The sequence below is a fragment of the Pristis pectinata genome, chromosome 2 (genome assembly GCF_009764475.1).
Source record: "Pristis pectinata isolate sPriPec2 chromosome 2, sPriPec2.1.pri, whole genome shotgun sequence".
In the NCBI taxonomy this organism is placed as follows: domain Eukaryota; kingdom Metazoa; phylum Chordata; class Chondrichthyes; order Rhinopristiformes; family Pristidae; genus Pristis; species Pristis pectinata.
Window position 1 is genome coordinate 97216372 of NC_067406.1, and position 17566 is coordinate 97233937.

The 17566-nt window shown below is 40.2% G+C and overlaps 1 protein-coding gene across 1 annotated transcript; it reads right to left on the minus strand.

Annotated features, from left to right (window-relative positions):
- Nucleotides 1-610: 610 nt before the first annotated feature.
- Nucleotides 611-17329, minus strand: fgg (fibrinogen gamma chain). Its single transcript, XM_052036001.1, has 9 exons — nt 17167-17329; nt 17025-17066; nt 16744-16927; nt 16543-16627; nt 12734-12864; nt 9056-9189; nt 8794-8978; nt 4020-4300; nt 611-960 (listed from the first exon to the last, which is right to left on the minus strand). Exons 1-9 carry the CDS (start codon nt 17236-17238, stop codon nt 767-769), a joined length of 1308 nt encoding a protein of 435 aa, XP_051891961.1. The 5' UTR covers nt 17239-17329; the 3' UTR covers nt 611-766.
- Nucleotides 17330-17566: the final 237 nt, after the last annotated feature.

Here is a 17566-nt window from a genome sequence, read left to right on the forward strand (position 1 = left end):
TGTGTCCTTGTGATTTATTTCCCTTACCAGAGGGGTGAAAAGCCAAAGGGCATAGATATAAAGTAATTGGCAGAAGGGTAGGGAGGAGATGAAGTAAAAGACCTTTCACCTAGGTGGTGTAGAGGTCTGGAACTCACTGACAGAAATGCTGGTGGAGGTAAATGCTCTCATTATATTTAAAAATTAATTGGATGTCTACTTGAAGACTTGTGACCTTAAGGACTAAGAACCCAATGCTAGAAGTTGAGACCAGACTGGGTGGCTCTTTATTGACAACACAGACATGATGGGCCAAATGGCCTCCTTCTGTGTCAAAAGATTTCATTACTCCACAACACCCATTACCTATCACCCACCCAGTTCCTGCTAAGAGTTATAATTTAGGCTTTTATTTTTGAAGAAGTTGACAAAATGAAGAGTTTGGTGTTAAAGACATCCAAAGGATGCATAAGGTTGTCAATGATAAGGAAAGTGGCAGTGAAGCGCCTAAGAAATAAATGGGAATGCTTGCAGGATTTTGTGAATTTGTTTCTAAAAAGTTGTCAAATCTTAGTAAAGATGAAAGATACCAGAAATGTATGACAACAAAATTGTTGACAACTCAAAGGAGTAAAGATTTGGAATTAGAATCCAATATGTTCTTTATTCTAGGCTCATCCAGCATAATGTTTAACACAGCATTTAATTCTGTTTTGAGTGCTCTTCAAATTTAAGGAATTCACATGATAAGCTGGAAGTTATAATATATCTCTGCCATAAAATTTAATTATGCTTGAAGCCATGAAGAATCGCCTCTATGAACTTGGGTTTGTGAAGTTTGGGATCTCAGCTCTGAATATTTCTTGTATGGTATGATTTTCATTGTGGTCTCTCGAAGAGAATACCAGCGATCATGCCATGTTGCCCAGATAATGCCATTATCATATCCACCTGTAGTCGCACCAACTGTGTAATATCCACCTAAAATAAAGCAAAAAATGAACAGCATTCAGTGAAAATTCCATGTATTAACATCATGAAAGCTCATGTCTGAGTAGTAAACCACAAAGTATTGCTTATATACTTCCCCAATTTTTCTCTGAAACTCACATCCCAAATGGTTACTAATTAATCAGTTGGGAAATTCAGGAGAAATTCCTCACCAGAAAGTTGTAGAAATGTGAGTCATGGCACCTTGAAGTGACCAGCATGGAGACATAGAATTGAGACAATTATGTGAGAGGGAAGCATTAGAAGGAACGTTGGGGGTTGGAGACTCTTGCAGACATAAACACCAACACTGAGCAGTTGGATCAGCTGGTTATTTCCCAAGCTGTAGGCATTCTGTATGGAGGTCATGATGTGCTGGATAATGGGCAATAGATTCACTCTGGGGTTTTTAAATATCTTATCCACCAACTCATTTTTCGTGTACGGGTTATACTGTGAAAGTTAGCAGCACATTAATTTGGGTTGTGCGAAAGAAGTCAAGCAGTTGACTACGGCTGAGCTGGCCATCTTCATATTTTGCTCTCCATTGTGTGTCAGTAGTTGAAATCAGGGTGGATCTTTTCCTTTCCCAAACTCGAGACTACACATGTTCAGCTAACCTGGCACAGAGGGTGAAATGAATCTGAGAAATTCTGCTATTTCACATTGGTGCTGAATTAAAACAACTTATCCATCAAAGATGTGGAATAAGTCCTAATAGCCTAGAACTTCCAAGTAGCAGCAGACTGCTCATGTTCACTCGCCAGCCTACAAGGTTCAGCCTCATCTCAAGTGTGTCTCTTGATAAGAACATCCTGGATGGTGAGTGTCTTTGACTGTCAGTGGTATCTATCATATGCATGAACCAATTAAGCCCTGCCCACAGTAATGTTTTTACAGTTGGTTAAGCAATCCCCTCAGGCTGAACCAGCTATCAAACTATTTGAATGCTTAGGAATGTCTCTAATGTTCTAAAAAATTAAAACGGTATTAAAAATAAATCACATGCTTGCAGTTTAATAATTATTTTAAAAATTAAAAATATTTAAAAATTAGAAAACTTTTATATATATTCATTATCTAAATTAATATAGAAACATAAACCACCTGAAATTTATCTCTTTCCCTCACTTCTACTCCTCTCCATTAAAATGAATCCCATCACTGAGCTTGAACCTCATTAAACCTACCACGGTTCAGAAAGCAGATGTTGCATTCTGCTGTTGGATTCTGTGAGGGGTCTAATGTCAGATTGCAATTGGAATGACAACATTGAATACCTCTTTGTAAGTCTGGGACTTTGGTGTTCATGCACTCTTGAAGTAAAATTTTGAGCTTGTAGACATCTAGAGAGACAAATGCTGGCAGTTCTGAATCAATCTACCAGCCATTTTCAGAAAAATCAGACTAATATTGCCATTCCTGTGAAACTTTCAGAATCACCTGGGGTGATTTTCAACAGTTTGCTGTTATTTCCTATTTAAAACGAGGTAAAAATTTGGTGAGAAGGTGGGTTTTGGTGTTGGGGCGAGAAGCAGGGGAAAAAAGGGGACAGTTGCCACTTGGTTGTATCAACGACATTCAAGACCCTTCAGACAGAAATTTCAGGCAGGTAGTACTAGTGGAACATCCCTGCTGATTTTGTCCCTCAGAGTATATCCCAGAATGTTACAAGAATTAAAGGAGAAACTTTTCCTTGACTACAGGAGTGCTGCAGAGAATTGGAGGACTGTTAGTATTATACAATCATTAATAAAAGGTGGAAGGGGTAACTTGATTAAATGCAGACCAGCAGGTTTACATAGAGTCATGGGGTTATAAAGCACAGAAATGGGTCCTTTGGCCCATTTCCAGGCTGACCTTTTTGACCATCTACACTAATCCTTTTTGCCCACATTAGGTCCATATCCTTTAGTCCCACGCCTGTTCAAGTATCCTTGTAAATATCTCTTAAATGTAATGAATGTATCTGACTCCATCATCTCCCTCTGGCATCAAGTTCAACTACCCTCAACCACCCTCTGTGTAAGAAGATTTACCCCTCAGATTCCCTTTAAAACTCCTTCCTCTCACCTTAAACCTGTGCCTTCTTATTTTTGATGCCCCTACCAGGGGAAAAAGATTCTGACTATCTGCCCTATCTATATCTCTAATAATTTTATACACCTCTATTAATTCACCCCTCAGTCTCCTTCACTCCAGGGAAAACAAACCTGGCTTATCCATCTTTTCCCTACAACTAAAGTCCTCCTGTCCAAGCAACATCCTGGTGAATCTCTCCTGCAGATCCCTCCTATCTTGTGGCAACAGAACTGTACACAGTATTCCCAAGTGTGGCCTAACCAGTGTGTTATAAATTGCAACATAACATCCTAAATTTTATATTCTATACCCTGACCTATGAAGACAAGCATGCCTTATGCCTCTTCTTTACCTTTGTCATTGAATTTATAAACCTCCAAGAATGGAATTTCCCTGCTGATTTTATTCCTCAGGTGGTCTTCTGAGACCAGTGTGTGCTATAGCTCATTGGTAGAATTCATGACTCTGATTGATATGGGTTCAAGCCTCAACCCAGAGGGCTGAGCACAAAAAGTTAGGTGGACACTGAAGTCCACTTCTGAATATTAAAATGAATGCCATCCTTCGAATGAGAGATTAAACAATGCTTTTGCTTACCCTTTCAACTGGAAATAAATAATCCCATTGCACTATTTCAAAGAAGAACACGGAGATTAACTAAGAATGAAAGCAATGTTTTGGAGCAACACTCTCAGTGAAATTAAACTTCAAAGGGTCTTTCAATGGAGAATTTTTGCTACTGTTATGCTAAAACAATCAACACATAAACATTGTATGTCAACAAGCCTCTAGAACAAATCATTTCAGTTTTTTGTTCATGACCACACATTTTTATATTATGTACACTCCTGAAAACTGAGCACTGATTTTACAATAAATTTCTGTTCAGTGAACTTCATGGGGAAAGTTTTCCAATCTTGCCTGTTTGCATTGCTAATGGAGTTGTAGTTGTGCATGAGAAACTTTACCTCGGTGATATTTGCCATTAAGATTTGCTGCATGGCATCTGTTCATCCACCATCCAGATTGATCTTGTTCAGCACAGCTGGCCTGCTCGTATTTATCATTATCAACGTCTGGTGTGCTAAACTGCATTCCATTGTGTGCTGTTAAGAATGCACTACTGGGATCATCAGGAAAGGTGACACCTTCGAAAGCATCTCCTGCATCTCCTCCTTCATAATAACTATAACGCAAACGATATTTGTCCTCTTCACTTCCCACTTTAAACTGCATATACCGAGCAACTCTGGATGGGGAGAAAATAATGGTAATCTAGATATCTTCAATCATCTTTAATATAACATTGAATCATGGAGCATGGAAACAGGTACTTTGGCCCACCGTGTCCATGCTGGTCATCAAGTACTTATTCATACTAATCCTACTTTCTACCACTTATCCTGTGGCCTTCTATGCCATGGCATTTCAAGTGTTCATTTAAATATTACTATAAATGTTGAGAGTGTCTGCCTCCACCCAATCCTTAGGCAATGTATTTCACATTTGAATCACCATCTGGCTGAAAAAAATTCTTCCTCAACTCTTTTAAATCTCCTACCTCCATATCTTTGACCAATAGCTGTAGATACTTCTGCTAAGGGGAAAGGTTTCTCAGTATCTAATCTATCTATACCACTCATAACTTAGGAGCCTCTCTGCTCCAGACGCAGCCTATCCACTCTCTCCTCATAACAAACATTCCACCCACTCAACATCCTGGTGAATCTCCTCTGTGCTCTCTCCAGTACAAATATATGGTGTGGCAACCAGAACTGCATACTCCAGTGAAGGCCAAACTAACGTCTTATATATATAGCTGCCTTGCTCCTATATTCTATTTATCTACCTGTACTTCTGCCTTCAGGAATGTTTCAATGTGTACACCAAAGTCCCTCTGATCCTTAGTACCTCATAGGTTCCTACCATCATGATCCACTCCGTGAAATCCAGATATCTGTTAAATGTTTAGTGCAGTGAATTCTTATAAAGACCAGTCATTTCTCAAGCTAAAATAAAATGTTAAATACGTAACTTGAAATGTCTACAGGCACTGTAATGCTGAAATTACTTCATAGAGTCATAGAGTTGTACAGCATAGAAACTGCCCCTTTGGCCAATTGCATCAATGTTGACCATCTTGTCTATCTATATTAATCTTATTTGCCTGCATTAATTCCATTTCCCTTTAGGCTTTGCTCATCCAAGTACCTGTCCAGATGTCTCTTAAATGTGGTTACTGTTCCTGCCTCCACCACCTCCTCTGGTAGCTCATTCCAGATACCAACTATTCTTTGTGTGAAAAATATACCCCTCAGATCCCCTTTGAACCAATTCCCTCTCATCTTAAACTTTTGCCCTTTGACCTTAGACACCCTACCATGGGAAACAGACTGGCTATCTACACTACCTATGCCTCTCAAAATTTTATATACTTCTAGTAAGACATCTCTCAGTTTCTTTTGCTCCTGGGGAAAAAAGACATAGCCTATCCAATCTGTCCTTACAACTCAAGCCCTCCAATCCAGGCAACATCCTTGTGAATCTTTTCTGCATCCTCTCTAGCTTAATCACATCTTTCCTGTAAATGTGGCAACCAGAACTGCACACAATACTCCAAGTGTCACCTACCAACATTTTATGCAACTGTAATATGACATCCCAATTCTTGTACTCAATGCCTCAGCCTATGAAGGCTGTATTGCCACTTTCAGGCAACTACGTACTTCCCCAAGGTGTCTCTGTTCAACAATCCTCCCCAGGGCCCTGCCATACACTGAGTACTTCCTGGTCTGGTTTAACTTACCAAAATGCATCACATCACGCTTGTCTGAGTTGAATTCCGTCTGCTATTCCCTTGCCCACCTGTTGTGACATTAGACAACCTGCTTCACTGTCCACTATACCACAAATTTTGATGTCATCTGCAAACCTACATTCTCATCCAAATCATTAATATATGCAACAAAGGACAAGAGTACCCAGCACTGATCCCTGCATCACACCACTGATTATAAGCCTCCAATGTGATAAACAACTCTTCATTATCATGCTCTGTCACCTACCACCAAGCAATTTTGTATCCAATTGGCTAGATCACCTTTGATCCCGTGTGATCCGATCTTCTGGACCAGCCTACCATGCGGGACCTTGTCAAAGGCCTTGCTAAAGTCTATGTCAACAAAATCTACCTCCCTACCTTTGTCAATCGTCTTTGACACTTCTTCAAAAAACTCAATTAAATTCATGAGACATGATTTCCCACACACAAAGCCAATGCTGACTATCCCTAATCAGTCCTTGACTTTCCAAATGCAAATAAATCAGGTCTCTCAGAACCCCTTCCAATAACTTTCCCACCACTGATATACCACTGGTTTGTAGCTTGTTGATTTATCCCTGCTGCCCTCCTTAAAGAAAGACGCATTAGCTATCCTCCAGTCTTCTGGTACTTCACCTGTGGCTAACGAAGATACAAGTATCTCTGCCAGGATCTCTACAATCTCCTACCTTGCTTCCCACACATCCTACAATTCACCTGGTCAGGCTCCTTTTTATGTTTCAAGACCTCCAACATCTCCTCCTTCATAATGCTGATATGCTTCAGGTCATCACTGTTCTCTTCCCTGAACTCACTAGCTTCCATGTCCTTCTTCATAGTATATACAAATGAGAAGTATTAATTCAAGACCTTGCCCATCTCCCATGGCTCCACAGACAGATTATGACACTGATCCTTAAGGTGACCTACTCAATCCCTAGCTACCCTTTTACTTTTAATATACTTATAGAATTTTTTAGGATTGTCCTTTACCTTATCTGCCAGATATACCTCATGGCCCTTTTTTGTCCTCCTAATTTCATAGAACATAGAACATTACAGCAGAGTACAAGCCCTTTGGCCCACAATGTTGTGTTGACATTTTATCCTGCTCTAAGATCTATCTAACCCCTCCCTCCCACATAGCCCTCCATTTCTCTATCATTCATGTGTCTATCTAAGAGTCTCTCAAATATCCCTGGTGTATCTGCCCCACAACCTCTGCCAGCAGTGCATTCCAAGCACCCATCACTCTCTGTGTAAAGAACTTACCCTTGACATCCCCCTTATATCTTCCTCCAGTCACTTTAAAATTATGCCCCCTTGTGTTAGCTATTGTCGCCCTGGGAAAAAGTCTCTGACTGTCCACTCGATCTATGCCTATTATCACCTCTATCAAGTCACCTCTCATCCTCCTTCTCTCCAAAGAGAAAAGCCCTAGCTCACTCAACCTATTTCCTTCTTGTGTACTCCTACATACCTTTAACTCCTATATGAAACATATGTCTACTTCTTTTTCCTGACCAGGCCCTCAATATCCCTCGTTAACCAAGGTTCCCTAATCTTCCCAGCCATTCCCTTCACTCTAACAGGAACATGCTGAACTCTCCCTATCTCAGTTTGAAAACCTCCAAATTACCAGATGTCCCTTTACTTGTAAGCAGCCTGTCCCAATCAACTTTTGAGAGTTCCTGTCTGATTCCCTGGAAGTAAGCCTTCCCCAATTTAGAACATTAACTTGAAGACCAGAAGTCTTTTTTCATGACTATCTTCAAACTAATAGAATCATGGTTACTGGTCCCAAATTGCTCCCTTGCTTACAAATCAACCTCTAGCCCAGCCTCATTTCCTTCTTTACTAGAGTGTAGTTCCTTTTCTAGTAGGTCCATTTATATATTGCTTCGAAAGTTTTCCCTGACGCACTCAACACATTCTGCCCCATCTAAACCCTTAGAACTGAGGCAGTCCCAGTTAATATTTGGGAAGTTAAAATCACCTATGCCCATGTGTGATTTCCCTATATATTATCATCAGATTACCATCAACACCTGATAACTCAACACCTTTTTTCATACTAAAAAAGAACCTTCCATCAGGACATGGACTTCATTTTTAAGACTATCAAATAATCAAATGATTAAGGATGAACCCATATATGCCTCACGTCACTTGCCAAAATTTGTATGCCATTGGGTTGGTGACTTTGCTGCATCATCGATTACAATTATGCATGTAGCCTCATTACAAAACAAAAGCGTGCAATGCTTCATAAAATTTGCATCTGGCATAACATATCAGTTCTGTTTAAGGATATTGAGCAGAAGTGGACCTTTCCAAGAGGGAAGACAGAGTATAGACAGAGTAAATGCGAGCAGGTTCTTTCCACCTAGTTTAGGAGGGATAAGTATGAGAGGACATGGCTTTAGGGTGAAAGGGGAAAGGTTTAAGTGGAACATCAGGGGGAACTTCTTCACTCAGAGAATGGTGGGAGTGTGGAACGAGCTGCAGTCTGACATGGTAAATGCGGGTTCACTCTTAAGTTTTAAGAATAAATTGGATAGATACATGGATGGGAAAGGTCTGGAGGGTTATGGACTGGGTGCAGGTCAATGGGACTAGCGGAATAAAGTTTCGGCACAGACTAGAAGGGCCTGTTTTCTGTGCTGTAGTGTTCTATGGTTCTATGGTTCTAGCCATGCAGGGAGTGTCAATGAAAGGCCCTGTGGCTGGAAAATGTTAAGAAACAACCTCATCAGAAACTGGAAAAGTAAAAACTAAAAAAATTCTACAAATGTGATAAATTAAATAGCAAATAGTTGGAACTGATGTCTTAAACACTGATACTGTACAGTATTTGTTTTACTTCTTATAAATGATAGCACATACACTTTATTGCTGATGTGAATAAAATCAAACATTACCTCCGCTCATTTGACCAGTCCTTCATGACAATTTCGAGCAAATAGGGCCCACCACCCTGTGTAGTTATTAAATGTATCTTCTCATTGCCAAGCCAGAATTCTGTGCTATCATCAGGTGACAAATATCCAAATCCTTCCTTATAAGGAATCCAATTTTGAGCAAATTCCACACTGCCATCAAGCCTCTGAAAGAAATTAGATTAAAACTCTCAGTGGTTTTGAAAAATCTACTTGTCACTAGCTGAGCTGTGGAATAACTTACCCTTTGCAGCACTGTCCAGCCTCTCCCAGCCGAATCTATCTCACAGTACACCAAGAACTGCCGGCGGGCTCTCAATGGTCGGATGTGGTAAAGACCGCTTGTTCTTGCACCCTTGTTAGCAATATCTTGGCAGTCTGAATAGGATCACATTATAGCTCAATGGCTGATTATAATTAGTCCAAAATTGCAATAATATCAACTCAGTATTTGTCAATGGCAAAACTCAGAAAATACAACAATGGTTAATAAATGCATAATATCTTACAGTAATGCATTTAGATAATGGCAACATTGTAAAACATCACAAAGCATTTTACAGGACCATTATCAGGCACAATTTGATATCAAGCCAGTTAAGTAGATTAAAAGGAAGATTTCAATGAATGTGTGTAATGTGGAGGCAGCGTTAACAGTATGAAAATTTGGGGAAGGAATTTCAGATTTTTTAGATAACTGAAGGGATACCTAGAAAATAGAATATAGAACAGTACAGCACAACAATGTTGTGCCATATTAATTAAACTAGTATTTAAATGCTTAACTAAACTAATCACTTCTGCCTACACAATGTCCATATCCCTCCATTCTTTGTATGTTCATGTGCCTCTTAAACGCTTCTATTGTATCTGCCTCCACCACCACCCCTGGCAGTGCATTCCAGTCATCCACCACTCTCTGTGCAAAAAATTTGCCCCACACATCTCCTTTGAACTTATCCCCTCTCACCTTAAATGCATGCCTTCTAGTATTAGACATTTCGACCCTGGAAAAAGATACTGGCTGTCTACTTTATCAATGCCTCTCATAATCTTGTAAACTCCTATCAGATCTCTCCTCAGCCTCTGCTGCTGCCAAGAAAACAATCCAAGTCTGTCAATGTGTCCTTATAGCACATGCCCTCTAATCCAGGCAGCTTTCTGGTAAACCTCTTCTGCACCCTCTCCAAAGCCTCCACATCCTTCCAAAAATGGGGTGACCAGATTGAATTCAATACTCCAGATATGGCCTAACTAGAGTTTTATAAACCTGCAAAATAGTTTAATGAATTTTGAACTTAGTGCCTCAACTAATAAAGACAAGCATGCATATGCCTTCTTTACTGCCGTGTCAACCTGCCAAGCCACTTTCAGGAATCTATGGACTTGGACCCCAAGATCCCTCTGTACATCAACACTGTTAAGGGCCTAACTGTTTCTCCCAAAGTGTAACACCTCACACTTAGCTGGATTAAACTCCATCTACCATTTCTCTGCCCATATCTGCAACTGATCTATAACCTGCTGTCTCCTTAAGCAATATTCAACATTATCCACAACACCACCAATCTTTGTGTTGTCTGCTAACTTACTGACCCACCCATCCAGGTCATTTATATATATCATAAAGAGCAGAGGTCCCAGTACGGATCCCTGCAGAACCTCCAGCCGGAATAAGTCCCATTGACCACTACCCTCTGCCTTCAATGAACAAGCAAATTTTGAATCCAAACGGCCAAGTCACTGTGGATCCCATGAATCTTAATCTTCTGGATGAGCCAACTACAATGGACCTTTTCAAATACCTTACTAAAATCCATGTAGACCATATCCACTGCTCTACCTTCATCAATCACCTTCGTCACCTCCTCAAACCTCAATCAAGTTAGTAAGACATGACTTGCCCAGCACAAAGCCACACTGACTATCCCTAATTGGACCATGGTTTTCCAAACGCTCATAAATCCTATCCCTAAGAATCCTCTCCAATAGACTCAATAGACTGACGTGAGACTCATTGGTCTATGGTTTCTGGGATTATCCCTATTTTCCTTCTTGAATAATGGAATAGCAATAGCTACTCGCCAGTCCTCTAAGACCTCGCCTGTGGCTAGAGAGGACATGAAGATTCTGGTTAAGGCCCTAGCAATCTCATCTCTTGCCTCTCTCAATAACCTGGGGTATATCCCATCAGGCCCTAGGGACTTATCCACCTTAACGTTATTTAAGAGACCCAACACTATCTCCTTCTTTATCTCAAAATGCCCTAGCATGTTAATATGCTCCACACTGATCTCCCTATCCTCCATGTCCTTCTCCTTAGTAAATACTGATGCAAAGTATTCAATTGGTGCCTCGCCCATATTCTCTGCCTCCAAGCACATGTTCCCTCCTTTATCCTTCAGTGGTCCTACCTTCTCCCTAGTTATCCTCACTCTTGATGTATGTACAGAATGCCTTGGGATTCTCTTTAACCCTCCTTGCCAAGGACATTTAATGGCCCTTCCTAGCTCTCCTCTTCTTGAGTTCTTTTCTATATAATCTTCAAGGGTTCCATTTGATTTTAGCTTCCGAAACCTTACATACACTTCCTTTTTCTTCTTGACTAAATTCACCATCTCTCTCAACATCCTTGCCACCCTTGTCCTTCCTTCTTACTGGAACATACCTGTCCTGTACTCTGTGCAGCTGGTCTTTAAACACCCTCCACATGTCAGATGTGGACTTGCCCAAAACAGTTGTTCCCAATTAATTCTTCCTAGTTCCTGCCTAGTACTCTCGTAATTTGCCCTGCTCCAATTTAATACTCTCCAGCAAGGCCCATATTTATCCTTACCTATAGCTATCTTAAAACTTAAGGAGTGTTCTCCCACTGAAAGGTCAGTTACCTGGCCGGGCTCATCTCCCAACACCAGGTCCAGTACGGCCCCTCCTCTCATTGGACTATTTTCATACTGATTTCAGAAATCCTCCTGGATTCTCCTGACAAATTTTGCCCCATCTAAACCTCTTGCAGGGGTCCCAGTCTATAATGAGGAAGTTGAAGTCACCCCTAACAATAACCCTGCTGTTTTTACACCTTTCCCTAATCTGCCTGCATATCTGTTCCTCAATGTCCCAATGGCTATTGGGGGCTCTATAGTTAAGTACATCAGAGTGATTGCACCTTTCTTATTTTTGAGTTCTACCCATATCGACTCAGTAGATGTGCCCTTCATTATTTCCACTCTGAGTACAGCTGTGATATTGTCCCTGATTAATCGTGCAACTCTTGGTGACTTGGGGACAAAATATTGCAAAGGAAAATAGAGAAATGCAGAGTCCAAAGAGGTTGGTAGGGTTGGAATGAGTCGATGATAGAAACAAAAATGGGAACAGGGTTGACATGCAGGAGGACGATTTTAAATTCAACGCTTTGTTGGACTGGAATCTATTATTTTTCAGTAAGTTTAGGAATGTTGATGAACAGGACTTTAGCAAATTAGGATAAGTTAATAAAATAAAATATTAAACCACCCAAATGAGGAAGAAAACGAGTTCTGGATGACCTTTGAAATATAAATAGCAGTTGCTTCATCAATGACCTTCCTTCCATCATAAGATCAGAGGTGAGGATGTTCACTGATAATTCCACAATGTTTACTTCCATTCCCAACTCTTCAGCAAAGGAAGCAGTCCATAGTTGCCTGCAATAAAATCTACACAGCACTCAGGCATGACCTGTGCAGAGAGTAGCATTTGCACCACAAAAGTGCCAGGCAATGACCATCTTCAACAAGAGACAATCTAACTGTTTGCCCTTGACAATCAACATAAGTGCAAGCCTTGCCAGTGACATCCGTATTCAGAAAACTGGATAAATATAAATCAAAAAGAATTTCAATACACACACAAATGTAACTATTTAAAAGGCGATGCTAACCTTGACCTGTAATTTCATTTATTTGAACTGTGTCTTGACATGACGCACTGCATCTGTCATGAAGTTGTTGGGTAACTTTCTTTAAACTACTTATTTTTTCACTGTTCATTAATACTATGCTTTCCAAATCCCTGTTGAAAATAAGGAAAAAGTTAAAAACATAATTTGTGCAGAGACAACAGGTATTAATATCTAATGACCAAGAGGTGCAAACTGATTTGGGTGCAGATTGTGCATCCATTTCAGAAAAGATTTTTCCCAAGCTACTGCTCACACATAAACAACATTCTGGTAAATTAAGCCTAGAGGTCAGTTACTCAAGTAAAAAGGAGCACTTTTCTGCTGTTAGGCCAAGAACTCCGGATTTCTACATCAACCCCGCCTCCCCCACCCCACCCCTCGTCCGTCCGTCCGTCCATCATTTGCCTCAGGCTGTGATCCCACACTCTCACCTGCTGTTAGCCTTCAGACAAAGGATGCTCTCCAACACTACGTACATATATTCTGCTCTGCCTGGAACCTTGGAACCCAAGCATAGGTCTCAGGTCATGGGCAACAACCCTCAGACCTGCTGCTGTCAGAACTCTTGGAGCAAAAATAAACTGCTGGAAGAGGATGACGGAGGGAGGTGAAAGAAGATGAAAGTGAGGGAGGGAAAGGTATATGCATTGGAAGCAGAGGTGATGAGTAGAAGGGCAGGGTTGTGACCTCAGGAGGTCTTAAGGGGTGGGAAGGAGGCAGAGGTGAGGCAAACAAGATGGAGGGAGAGGGAGGGAATAGGGACAAAGGGGGGAGATGTGGAGAAGCATAGGAGAGGAGGGGGAGAAAGTGTGATTACGGGAGAATGGAGTCTGAGGGAGAGGATAGAGGGAGGTAGAGATGTAGAGGAGAGAGAATGAGAGACAGTAAGGGGAGTGAGGGGAAGGGAACGATGGAGACAAAAGAGACTCCAGATGCTGGAATCTGGAGCAATACACAAAGCGCTGGAATAACTCAGCAGGTCAGGCAGCATCTATGGAGGGAAATGGACAGTCGATCTTTTAAGTCGAGACCCTTCAATTGGAATGATAGACTTGGCTGGAAGAATGATAGTAGGAAAAGGAGAGATAAATAAAACTAAAATTGGCCGTGTTAATAGTGAAGGTCATCAGGCTACAGAATGATTTTGGTCAGCTGGTAGCAACAAACAATTTGCTGGAGGAACTCAACGGTTTGAGCTGCGTCTGTGGGAGGAAAGGAATTATTGAAGTATTGAGTCAAAACCCTGCAATAAAAGCTCTGAATTGAGTCCTGATTCAGGGTTGTGATCCAAACTGTCAACCATTCCTTTAACCCACAGATGCTGTTCGACCCGCTGAGTTCCTCCAGCAGATTGTTTGTTGCGCTAGATTCCAGCATCAGCAATCTCTTGTGTCTCCATTGGTCAGCTGGTAAACTAGCAGGGAAATGGCAGATGGAATTTAATCTGGTAAGTATGAGGTGAAGCATTTAGGGACGGTCTAATCAAGATAGTACATATACCATGAATGGTAGGACCCTCAGGAGTATTGAGGAACAAAAGGGCCTTGCTGTGCATGTCCAAAGATACCTGAAGGTGGCAGCATAGGTAGATGGGGTGGTAAAGAACACATACAGGATGCTTGCCTTCATTAACTGGGTTCTGGGTTATCGAGAATAGGAGCAGGGACAAACTTAATACAAGTTTATAAATTATTGATTAGGCCATTTCTGGAATATTGCATGCAATTCTGGTTGTCACACTGTAAGGAAGACGTGACTGCAAAGGATATTCACCAGGATGTTGCCTGGGATGAAATGTTTCACTTATGAGGTGAGACTGAATGGGTTGGATTTGATTTGATTTCCTTGGAGCAGAGGAGGCTGGAAGGTTGGGAGGGATGGGTGGGGGTGGCAGCAGGTGGTTGCTAATAGAGATGTACAAAATTATGAGAGGCATAAATAGGGCAGATGGTAAACAACCTTTCCCCATGGCAGAGGTGTGTAAGACCAGAGGGCATAGGAATAAGGCGAGAAGCAAAAGGTTTAGATAGAATCAGAAAAAGAACTTTTTCACCCAGAGGGTGGTTGCAATCTGGAATACACTGCTTGGAAGGTGGTGAAGGCAGAGACTCCCACAACATTTAAGAAGCATCTGGACAAGCATTTGAATCGCCAAGGCATAGTCGGCTATGCACCAGTTGCTGGTATGTGGGATTAGTATAGATAGATACTTCTGGTCAGTATAGACAAAGTGGGCCAAAATCCTCTTTCCTTTGCTATACGATTCTATTACACTACGACTGACTGACTGGCGGATGGGGAGGGAGAGAAAGAAGTGGAGAGGAGAGAAGTCGTTAGGGAGGTGAGGATGGGGTGACGGTGTTGCCAGGCTAGTACAGACCTCCAGAAAGGTATTTATTTTGGGTCATGAATTTTACTTTAAGAACTGCCAGCATGAAGCTACATTTATGAGCACTACTAAATAAAGTTCCATTGAAAAAATATTGGCAAAGTGCAGCCTGGGACTTGCTACTTGCTTCACTAAATCTGTGGTTTTCAATTTGTGTCCTTAATCTGCCATTTGTACTAATGTAGCCAAATACACTGGCATGCAGAGCAGTGTTCAACTCACACCTGGCTACCACTTCCCCTATTTTCATACATGCATGAGTGATCCAAGAACAGAGCAGCTCCTTCATGAGGAACCTGATCTATATCATATAAGAGAGACGTGCTTCTGTATATTTTAATGGAAACTCATCTGAGCAAGTTTAACCCAATGGACTGTTTCAGGTAACTAATGATCTTAATCCACATATTAACTCTCTCTTATGTCTCCCTGGGCCCAGTGATGATTCCCACATTCCAAAACTGATTGTGACCCTGATCATCTTGAGTGTATCCACCACCCTAGAACTGATCATGAGCGAATATACCTCGGCCCAATCCACAATATCCCTATTTGCTACCCACAACCATTACCTTAAACCCCACTTCCCCAGTCCTCTCCTCCTGTAAGGCATTATATAAAGAAAAACAAAGTCACATAATACTATAGAAGTTTTATGGAGACATTAGAGAAACTGATTGGAGCAGAGGAAGGAAGGAGCTGGTTATAGAAGTGTTCCAGATCATGAACGATATTAATAAAAGTAATAAAAATATTAATAATAAGAGAAAAAGTTTTTCCTCAGAAGTAAAAGGATGAATGACCAAAACAAAACTGATTTAAAGTGATTGGGAAAAAGAAGTGACATGAAGAAATTCTTTTTATGCCACCAAATGTGCTCTGAAACAAATTGCCTGAAATAGTGATGGTACAAGAGTTACCAAAGTGAATAAAATTGTTGGGCTACATAGAAAATGGTGGGAGTGAGACTAATTTGGTCATTCTTTCAAATACTCAACATAGACAAAATGGACTGAACAACTTCATTCTATGCCATAAACTTCTAGAGTACTATGTGACTTTGTTTTTCTTTATATATTTACTGTTACTTCTACTGCAAAATCTGCTCCAAGTATAATTGGCAGATTAGAAACAGTAAGTCATTTTATTTCTTTTTTAAAGGACTGACCACCTGCTGTGAATTTCCAACAGATTCTGCTTTGATTTTTCAGATTTACAGATTTTGTAGTTGACCCCTCTTAATCAAGCTTTTGCAGTTCCCCTTTGGAGAAAAACACTTGGAAAATTAAATAATGTTTAACACAATTAGTCACTATTTAGCTGATTCATCACATGCAAATATGTCATAATACTTTTTCTTTATCTCATCATTCCCACAATAGAGTAATATTGTACTTACTGTATTTCTGTATCTACACCTTTGCTGTTTTTTTCATACATCAAAATCTCTGACTGTATTTCTCTTAACCTATGAATGTAAATGTCTATAAAAATAAGAACACAGAAAATATCATATAGACTGATAGGGAAGTAATTCTGGAACACTTTTAGGGAAATAGTTTGACATTTCCCATGTACATAAGCTAACATGGAGTATTACCTGATGATTGTTTCTTCATGATAGTATTTGTTTGTACAATATTATCAATCTTATTTTTGGTTATAGTGGATACATTATGAATAGTATTCAAATCTTTTTCAATATCCTTGAGTTCTTTGTTAACATTGCTCTGGTAATCTTGATAGAAGTTACTGACTCCACATGTCGTTGGGCAAAATTCTCCCTAAATTGTCAAAAAGGAATAAAAAATGTATGATATATTGAGACTTCCACCTCAAAAGATTGTAATAAGTTAAGTAGCATAGTAAATCTCAACTTACAAAGCGCTTGTCTAAGATGCAGCAAGGTGCTTCAGGTGAAACCTGTGATTAAAAACAAAGTAAAATATAATGACATGTTCTCTGAAGTAAAATCAACTTTAAACCAGTTATGTACTAATGTCCACCCCAGAAAATCACTTACAGCCTTAAAAGATGAAAATGCAAGGAGCTGAACAAGCAGGAAAAATAAGAACTTTTTCTTTGTTCCTGACATGATATAATCCAAAAAAGATGCTCTCACTGTGGCAAATTAATGAACTGGGTCCCCAGAGCTGCTTTATCTTATTGAGTCCCTGAGTATATGTTGATAACAACTCATATTGATTGTGAAAGAAGCATCACAGAGCACACATTGAATGAAGTCATGACCTCTGACTCACAGACATTGCTGCAAATAATCAGTGGGATGGAAATGTTCATCAAAGATTGCTCAATTAAATTCTGATCCCCATTTTATTTATACATTAAATATGTTATCAGCAAAATTAAATGTACAAAAATAATTAACTTAAAAGAAATCTTGCACACTGGGCATCGCTAGT